At 41.1% G+C, this 9759-nt stretch overlaps 1 protein-coding gene across 1 annotated transcript in view; it reads left to right on the top strand.

The window, feature by feature from the left end:
- Window positions 1–7105: 7105 nt before the first annotated feature.
- Window positions 7106–9759, top strand: part of LOC101715876 (uncharacterized) — a 118507-nt gene continuing 115853 nt past the window's right edge. Inside the window, exons 1-3 of the mRNA XM_087212775.1 lie at window positions 7106–7110; window positions 7350–7445; window positions 8092–8218. Of these exons, the coding sequence (XP_087068901.1) occupies window positions 7106–7110; window positions 7350–7445; window positions 8092–8218 (228 nt within the window). The remainder of the gene's footprint in view (window positions 7111–7349; window positions 7446–8091; window positions 8219–9759) is intronic.

Below are 9759 nucleotides of genomic sequence, written 5' to 3'. Positions count from 1 at the left end.
GACCTCAATACCCCACTGTCACAAATAGGTAGATCAACTAGACAAAAATAAACAAGAAAATACTAGAACTCAATCAAACTCTTGAACAAATGAACTTAACAGATCTTTACAGAGTGTTCCACCCCCACAAAATCAAAATATACATTCTTTTCAGCTGCACATGTGTTGTTCTCCAAAATAGACCACATGATCACTCATAGAACATTTTTAAGTAATCGCAAAGGAATTGAAGTTATCCCCTGTATATTACCAGACCATAGTGCAATGAAATTGGAGACCAATAGCAAAAGAAACTACAAGAATTTCATAAACACATAGAAATTGAACAACACACTTCTGAATAACCAATGGGTCACAGAGAAAATTAAAGAAGAAATCAGACAGCTCCTACAATTAAATGACAATGTCAGTACAATATATCAGAATCTATGGGACAAAATGAAAGCAGTTTTATGAGGGAAATTCCTAGCAGTGCAAACAGAGCAAGCTCAAGATTCTAGAAAAAGAAGAGCAGGACAAACCCAAAGCTCATGCAAAGGAGGAAATTATAAAGACCAGGACAGAAATCAATGCAACACAGCTAAAAGAAGAATACAAAAAATTGATGAAGCCAAGAGTTGGTTCTTTGAAAGAATAAACAAAATTGACAACTGTTAGCCAACAAAGGACAGAAAAGGCCCCAATAGATCAATTAGGAATGAAAAGGGTGAAATTACAATGGAACTCGCAGAAATCTAGTAGATCATCAATACCTACTTTTAGAATTTATATGTCAATAAGATGGAAAATACAGAAGAAATGGATAGATTCCTAGATATGTGTGAATTACCAAAGTTGAATGAAGATGACCTAAAAATGCTAAATGACCGAATATCAATCAATGAAATTGAAAATGTGATTAAAACCTTATCAACTAAGAGAAGCCAGGGTCCTGATGGCTTCTCTGCTGAATTCTACAAGACATTTGGAGAGGAGCTACTGTCACTACTGTTTAAACTCTTCAGCGAAATTGAAAGGGAAGTAATATGCCCAAATTCATTACTGGAAGCAAGTATTAACTTTATCCCCAAAGCAGAGAAAGACCTAACTGAAAAAGAGAACTTTAGGCCAATCTCACTAATGAACATAGATGCAAAAATCCTTAATAAGATACTGGCAAATAGAATGCAGAAGATCATACACCCTGACCAAGTGGGATTCATCCCAGGGATGCAGGGATGGTTCAACATACACAAATCAATAAATGTAATACACCACATCAATAGAGCCAAGGACAAAAACCATATGATCATCTCGGTAGATGCAGAAAAAGCAGTTGACAATATCCAACACACATTTATGACAAAAACTCTCCAAAAAATTGGAATAAACAGTCTCTACCTCAACCTGATAAAAGCCATCTAAGAAAAGCCAACAGCCAATATCATACTAAATGGTCAAAAACTGAAATCCTTCACACTAAAATCAGGAACAAGACAAGGATGTCCACTATCACCACTCCTGTTCAATATAGTTTTGGAAACATTAGCTACAGCAATTAGACAAGAGAAAGAAATAAAAGGAATAAAGATAGGAAATGAAGAAGTCAAATTGTCATTATTTGCAGATGACATGATACTCTACATAGAAGAGCCCAAGAACTCCACTAAAAGTCTTCTAGACTTAATAACCAAATTCAGTAAAGTAGCTGGATACAAGATCAACACACAAAAAATCAATAGCTTTCCTCTACATGAACAACAGTCACTGAAAGAAAACTAGGGCAAACAATTCCTTTCACAATAGCATCCAAAAAACTGAAATACCTAGGAATGAACCTAACAAAAGAAATCAAACACTTCTACTCTGAAAACTATAGCACTCTGAAAAAAAGAGATTGAAGAGGATATTAGAAAATGGAAAGACATCCCTTGCTCCTCAGTAGGAAGAATGAACATAGTGAAAATGGCCATAATTCCAAAACTGCTATACAGATTCAATGCAATTCCAATTCAAATTCCACCAGCATACTGCACAGACCATGAGAAAACAATCCAAAAATTCATTTGGAACAAGAAAAGACCTAGAATAGTAAAAGCAATTCTAGGCAATAAAGACAAGATAGCTTAGTATCACAATCCCCAACTTGAAACTATTCTACAAAGCCACTGTGATAAAAACAGCATGATACTGGCAAAGAAACAGACAAACAGACCTGATGACCAATGGAACAGATTACAAGATGCAAAAACAACTCCAGATGCACTCAGCCTCCTCGTCTTTCATGGAACACCCTCACTGGCAGAAAGATAGCCTCATTAATAAATGGTGCTGGAAAACTTGGGTTTCAACTTGCCAAAGATTAAAATTAGAAAAATATCTCTCACCATGCACTAAACTAGAATTGAAATGGATTAAAGATCTAAGTATTAAAACAGAAATGCTGAACTGGCTGGAAGAGAGGTTAGGTAGAACTCTTGATGACATTGGCATAGGAAAAGATTTTATGAACAAAACCTCACTTGCCCATGAACTAGCCCAAATAATCAACAAGTGGGATCTCTTCTTATTAAAAGGCTTCTGCACAGCAAGAGAAACCACCTGCAGTGTGAAGAGACAACCCATAATGGGGGAAAATTTTTTCACCTGCTATTCCTCAGACAAAGTCTACTACCTAGAATATATAAAGAACTTAAAAAATCAGACCTCCCAATTTTAAAGATCCAATCCATAAATGGACATCTGAAATGAACAGACATTTCTCACACAAAGAAGTAGAAAGGTGAAAAAATGTTCACCGTCACTGGTCATTTGAGAGATGCAAGTGAAAACAACACTGAGATTCCACCTCACCCCAGAAAGAATGGCTGCTATCATGAAATCAACCAATAACAAATGCTGGTGGGGCTGTGGGGAAAAAGGAAACCTCCTCCATTGTTGGTGGGAGTGCAGACTGGTGCAACCACTGTGGAAATCAATATGGAGATACTTCAAAGAACTAGGATTGGAAGTCCCATTTGGCCCAGTTATACCCCTGCTGGGTTTCTTCCCCAAAGAATTAAAAGAATCATACCACAGTGATATATGTGCACCCATGTTCATAATAGCACAATTTGTGATAGCTAAAACTTGGAAGCAACCCAATTGCCCATCAACTGGAGACTGGATAAAGAAAATGTGGTTATTTCATAAAGTGGAGTATTACTCAGCCATAAAGAATGAGAAATTAGAGACACTTACGCTAAATGGATGTACATTGAGGCAATACTCTTAACTGACATAAATAGGATACACGTGAACACATACTGAATAGTTTCTCTAATGTGAGAAACTGAAAGTGTAAATAATGACTAAAATGTATAATACATAGTGAGAAATAGGAAGAAAAAGGGCAAAGGGGATGTGGAAGTGGAAGCAGTAAGGGAAAAGAAAGAAAGGAATGGAATTATTATAAGAAAAAGAAAAAATGGAAACAAAGTCTGTACCTAGGTAGGGGCAGAGCGGTTGAAGGGAGGGCAGGGGAATGGGGAAAAAATAAGAACCAAGATGGATTATGTAAAGGTACAAATTTCCAGTGATGAATGTCATTATATTGTATATCTTAAATGTACCAATAAAATTTATTTTTAAATAAAGGAGTAACACTAGGCATCATTGCAAGGAGTTGCTACTTTCCTAAAAATATTCATTCATTCTTTCTACAAATGTCTGAACTCTATCTACATGTCAGGCATGGCAATAGATCCTGGAGATAAAAGCAATACACTATCTTACTGTTCAGAGTTCAAGTTGTGATAAAGGCAGAAAAGCAACTTGGCAAAGATCTTAGCTGGGTGCAACTGCTCCTTTGATAAAAGAAGGCTATAAGGGGAGCCACATAGAGGCACAAGTTTCAGGAAGGTGAGAGCCTGCTACCAAGAATGGGAGCAATTGGTCACTTCCTTATGCAGCGGAGGACTGGCCACACAGAAATAGTTCATGGTGGGAAGAAGGTAGCAAAGCAACAAGGGATCACCATAGCCCTTTCTGTCCCTTATATCTAGGTTTCACACCTAGTAGCTAGTAGCAGAGACAGTAGGAGGTAAGCAAATGAAGAAGGACTGAAGCAATATCAGGGAGAAAAGCATGCTCAGAGAAGGGGTGAGGTCAAGGAAGCATGACTGAAGGCAGCAGGTTGCTCCTCATAGCCAGAGCAGAGCGAGGTTGGAAGGAGGCTGGGAAGACACAGAATCTCAGTGAGACAGAGACTTTGTTCCATGCAGAAAGACTTGGCATTTAATTAAAAGGGTGTTAGGGATTACTTAAGGAATTTAAGCAAAGATAGGAATAGATACAGATTAAATTATGTAAAATTGTTTTGGTAGAAGTACGGAGCTTAGATTGTGGAGTGAGATCAGGGAAAGGAGACTAGGTCATATCTAGCTGGAGCAGATGCTTCCCCAAGAAACCCTTCCCAGCCATGTTAAATCTCTCCAGCAATGTGTCACCTTATTCTTAACATCACAGTAATGTATGCACATGCTGTGCCTTTCTTCTGGACTGCAAGCACCATGAGGATTAACTGAGAAGACATTTCTCTTTCTTCATAGTGCCTTGTAAGAAACAACCACATAAAGTTTTTCCACTTGTAGACCATCTCTTGAATTAGAGATTTGTTCCTATAACTGTTGACCAATAGCTCCATGTATTATCCTATAGATCAAACCAGAGTGAGACTACCAGAAAAAATACAGACAAATGCCCAGTTAATTTTAAATTTTGGATAAATCATGTTATGGCTTATGTCTAGATGTCCCACAAGGCCTTATGCAGTCATAAGTGGGGCTTTTTCAGAGGTTCCTGGATCTAGAGTGTGTGATGCTGGGATTGATTCATGGTGCTATGCTAGGATCAAGGGCACTAGGATTAAGGGTGTAAATGCTACTTACACTAAGTATCCTGGTTAAGATATAAGGCATAGAAAGAGCTGTGGTTGACCCTTGTTGCTTTGCTACATTCTGCCCACCATGAACTGTTTCTCTTCTGCCATGTCACCCTGCCTTGGGGCCAGCCAATTATGGACTGAAACCTCTACAAACTGTGAGCTAAATAAACCTTTCTCCCTTTAACTTTGGGTGTCAGGTATTTTGTCTCAGCAATGAGAGAAAAGTAACTAAGATAGAATTTGATACCAGAAAAGTGGAGTTGCTGTGACATTATCTGGCCATGTGGCTCAAGAGCCTTTGGAACTGGCTTGTGGGAAGGGGAAAAATTAGGAAAGGTTTGGAGATGCCAAACCTGGTGGTGGCATGGATATTGTTGGGAGATTTTAGCTAGATGTATTTTGAGAATCAAGAGCAAAGAACTCAGCAGAATGATTTAAAATGTTTTGAGTTTGGCAAGAAAGGAAGCTTCAGTAAAGTTGCATCCTGCAAAGATGGAACAGAGGGGAAATTGTTTGATGAAAAGACTAGCAAGAAAAAAACCAAGTATTTCAGAAGACAACAATAGGAAAAGATGGCCTGAGGACATCATAAGAACCAACAGAACTCCAGCCTCTGCAGCCTGAGTTGCAAAGGTGAAAAACTTTGCTCTGAGACCAGAGCCCCAGAGGAACATGTTCCAGAATGTCAGCAGCCTAAAGAGGTCATCCCTAAGGATTTAGTTCATAAACACTCAAGCCCTACAGCTAAGAGAGAGGGAAGCTTGGCTAACTGCTCCAGCTGGCAGAAGACCTTGATGTCATCTACTTGGTTCTGGTTTTAGGTGCAACCAGAATGCAAGAGTTGTGGGGCCAAGAAGGCGTCCACCCAGATTTCAGAAGAAGGCCTGGGAGGTCAGGTAGTGTGCCCCTGAGAGGACAATGTATGAAGTTATGAGTGCAAAGCCCAAGGTGCAGTGGAGACTCCAAAAATTTGGAGAAGCTAGAAACATGGGTTGTTTGAGGACAGCTGCAAGGAGGGAGCAGAGCTTGACCCAGAAAAAAACATTGGAGCTACAATGACAGGCAGTGCCATAGGGGCAGAGCCACTCAATCCCTTTAGAATTCACAACTTGTCACAGATTGCCAGGGATACTGGAAGTGGAACTGTGGGATTTAATGTTTGCCCTGCTGGATTTTGGTCTTGATTTGTTCCCATTCCTTGCTATACTCCTGTTTGTAACTTTTGAAATGGAAATGTCTATCCTGTGCCATTGAATGTTGGAAATGTTTAACTTTCTTTTCATTTGCAAAGAGGTTTGCAGTTAAGAATTTGCCTTAATTCTCAAAGGATACTTTGGGCTTCAACTTTTCAGCAATGCTGAAACTGTTAGGACTTTGGCAACTTTTGGAGATGTATTAAATGTCCTTTGCATAAAGGAATACATATGAATCTTTGGGGGACCAAGGGAAAAATGTCATGGCTTGTGTTTAGATGTCCCCACAAAGCCTCATGTGGTCATAGGTGGGGCATTTTCAGAGGTGGCTGGATCTAGAGTGTGAAGCTGGAATTGATTCATGGTGTGATGCCGGGATTCAAGGGCACCAGGATTAAGGGTGTGAGTGTAACCTGGCCTAAGTAGCCTGAATAAAATAGAAGGGATAGAAAGAGCTGTGGTTGTCCCTTGTTCCTGCCTTCTGCCTGCCATGAACTGTTTCTCCTCTGTTTCCCCTCTGCCATGACACTCTGCCTTGGAGCCAGTCGATTATGGACTGAAACCTCTACAAACTGTGAGCTAAAAAAACCTTTCCCTCTTTAAGTTTGAGTGTCAGATATTTTGTCTCAGCAACAAGAGAAAAGTATAACTAAGATAAATAACAAATAATTTTAATATTTTTTTCTCATACAATTTTTAAGCTACATTAAAAATTTTCTGTTGTTTACCTGATATTAAAACTTTTCTAGTGACCTGCAGCTTTAGTTGCTAAATCTGGCAACACTGACCTAGGTCTTCTGGTTCCAACTTGTCTTCCAAAGTTTGTGTGTTGCAAACTTAATCCTCACTGGAAAAGAGTTGAAAGGTGGGACCTTTGATTAGATTCTGAGGGCTCTGCATTCATGAATTGATTAATGCCTTGATCATGGGAAGTAGATTTGTTACCAGGAAAATGGGTTTGTTAAAAAACAAGCTCTGACCACTCTTGTGATGCCTTCTGCCCTCTACCATGGGGTAAGGTAGCACAGATGCCCTTACTAGATACCAGTGCCTTCATCTTGGATCTCCTGACCTCCAGAACTGACAGGAAACGCACTCTGTTCTTTACAAAACACTAGTGTCTGGGTCTCTGTTTCAGTAGCACAATCAGACTAAGACACCAGGCAAAGTGCTCATGTCCATCATGCCTCTCTGGAAATGAACAATTCTACTCCTTTCCTCTCTGACACTTTATTCTCTCCTTTTGTCCCCAGAATGTTTGAGTGTCCCTCTCCTACTGTAGAGCTAGAAATTAACAACTATGTTTCCACATCACAAATCGAGACACATTCTATGGTGCAAGAGTTAAAGTACGGGCTATTCCTTAACTCTACCACTTATAAATTCTATATAGATTCTCTCTCTAAATGTCAACTTTGTCATTTATAAAATGAGGTTACTGGTATTTTATTAGGCTGCAACAAAAATTAGAAATAATACAGTAAAGCACCTTGCACATGGCCTGAAATACAGGTGATTCATTCAGAAAATATTTTTGAGGCTTTTGCTTTATGTTAGATGCCAGAAATTCTCCCTGCCCTCATGGAGTTGAAAGTTTGAAGAAGGGACAATGGTTAATATCGGAAGAAAGAGTGAAATAATTATGGATCCTTTAACATATTTAGGCAACTTGATTACCCTTTGACTTCTGATACTGATTCTTATTTTTACATAAAGGTGTAAGTGTGCACACACACATGGATACTTATACACATGTATCATGGCTCCTATAGAAGCTTAAAGGCCCAGAAAAAATATAAAACATGAAAAAGAGCCAAAATACACCAAAAAATAGCAACCAAAAACAAAACAGAAAAAACAAAGCATCAAAGGGACCCTTGAGCCCTGTCAGGGGCTATACTTTGGTACCTGACTTCCGATTTGTTTCCACAATGGGGGACGGCTCCACTCTGCTCCAAGCTGTTTCCTGACACCAATCATCCCTGCTCTACTCAGGCCCTCTGATGCTCTTGCAACCTGTGTTCCTGGCTCCCAGATGAGCTTCCAGGTGGCTGCCCAAGTCCTGGGTGAGGTGCAGGTCGACGGGACTGCTGGTGGTGGCAGCCTTTCCAACCCTTCTCAGGTAGTAGGTCACTCCGTCTAGCTGGAAACCTGCCTGCTGTCCAATGCCCTTGCCTGCTTATTCACAGGCTCCGAGGGCTCCCTGCCTGATTCCTGGAACAATGCTGATTGAAGTAGGGAGGTGGTGAGCAACCTCTGACCTACCAGCTGGTGAGGTCTAAAATGTGTCTTGCCAGAGTCAAATGCACCAGGGAGCCCTGGTGCTGTCCTGCCCTGGCTCCCGCTGCATTCCTGGTCTCACCTCCTGATTTGCACTTCAGTTTCACTGCTGAGACCCTGAACACAGGCCACCATTTCCTGTCTACCTGTCTCCTCTCACCTGTGCTGGGGTTTCAATGCTACCATTGAATGTGAACTCCTGTAGTTAATTGTCAGCTCCTGTAATGAAGAGCTAGTTAGGGATCAACAGGAGTCAGACCTCCAGTCTTTTTTAACTGTAAAGCCCCAACCCCTTTCCATTATGTGTGACTCAACTTTGGTGAGGGTAAACTTCTCTAGATTATGCGAATGATTCCCTGACACAGCAGCCACCTGTCTGACTTTGTCTATTGCCCCTGTCAAGGACTCTGATCTTAATGCACTGCCTATCCTGTCATGGCTTGAAGCAGGCTCCCTGCCCCAGGCTGTTGCACAAGTGTTATTCCACTGTCCTCCCTCTCACTGGGCAGCCCATCGCTGAGCCAGTATCGCCAGCTCCTGTCCTTCTCCGTCCTATTTTTGGTTCTGTCTCAGCCTCACTGCCACTCAATAGCAGATAGCATAGCTGGGCTTACTACAAAGGCACATTCAGGATTCTGAACTGGGCTAGATGGAGGAACTGGGGCTGGTGCAGGCTGTGGAGCCTAAATCCAGGGCAAAGAGGAACAGAAGTCAGATTCCTGAAAGACAGTGGGCTGCGGCAGTGAAGAATCAGTACAAAGGAAGGTTCTGACCTGCAAGGGTAGATCACAGGTGAGAAAATGGGTTGCAGGTTGAGGAACTGCTGTGGGAACCTGAAAGTTGAGATCATCAGTGTAGCACAGTAGAGGGGACACAGAGAAGAGTCTGCTCTGGCATGGGTATGATTTCAAAGGAAGCCTGTGTGTAGTACAGCCCCATTTGCTTTTGTTACTTTATTTTTATTAGCACCTGATTGCAGTACATGGTGAATATATTCATCAGAGGAGTTGGTACATGTACATAACACATCTTGATTCTTTTTACTGCCCCTTCCCCTCTTAGTCCCTTCCTGTTTGCAAGACATTGACCTCCCTGTTTTTGAAATAAATACCAGGAATACAAAGTGGCAAAGGCCACAGCGAGTGATTTCCTCTGAGTCTAAGACCAGAGCCGCTCCAGAGGGGCAGAGTGGCAGGCAAGCACACGTCTCCTGTGTCGCCTGGCATCCTGGGCCCTTAAGGCAGCAGTCCAGTCCCAGACTAATACTAGTGCTTTGGGGAGCAGCCCACAGCACCAGCCTGCTGCTGTCTCCCCAGAGAACAGGTGGGTTCTTTGAAAGGCCAGACACAATGTACTATTAGTGCTGTTCTAGTGAAACATAGA

Source organism: Heterocephalus glaber, unplaced genomic scaffold (genome assembly GCF_053883595.1).
Source record: "Heterocephalus glaber isolate CG9 unplaced genomic scaffold, H.glaber_assembly_v1.0 deba00001442, whole genome shotgun sequence".
In the NCBI taxonomy this organism is placed as follows: domain Eukaryota; kingdom Metazoa; phylum Chordata; class Mammalia; order Rodentia; family Bathyergidae; genus Heterocephalus; species Heterocephalus glaber.
Note: the sequence above shows the minus strand (reverse complement) of the source record. Positions and strands in the feature narration are given on the sequence as shown.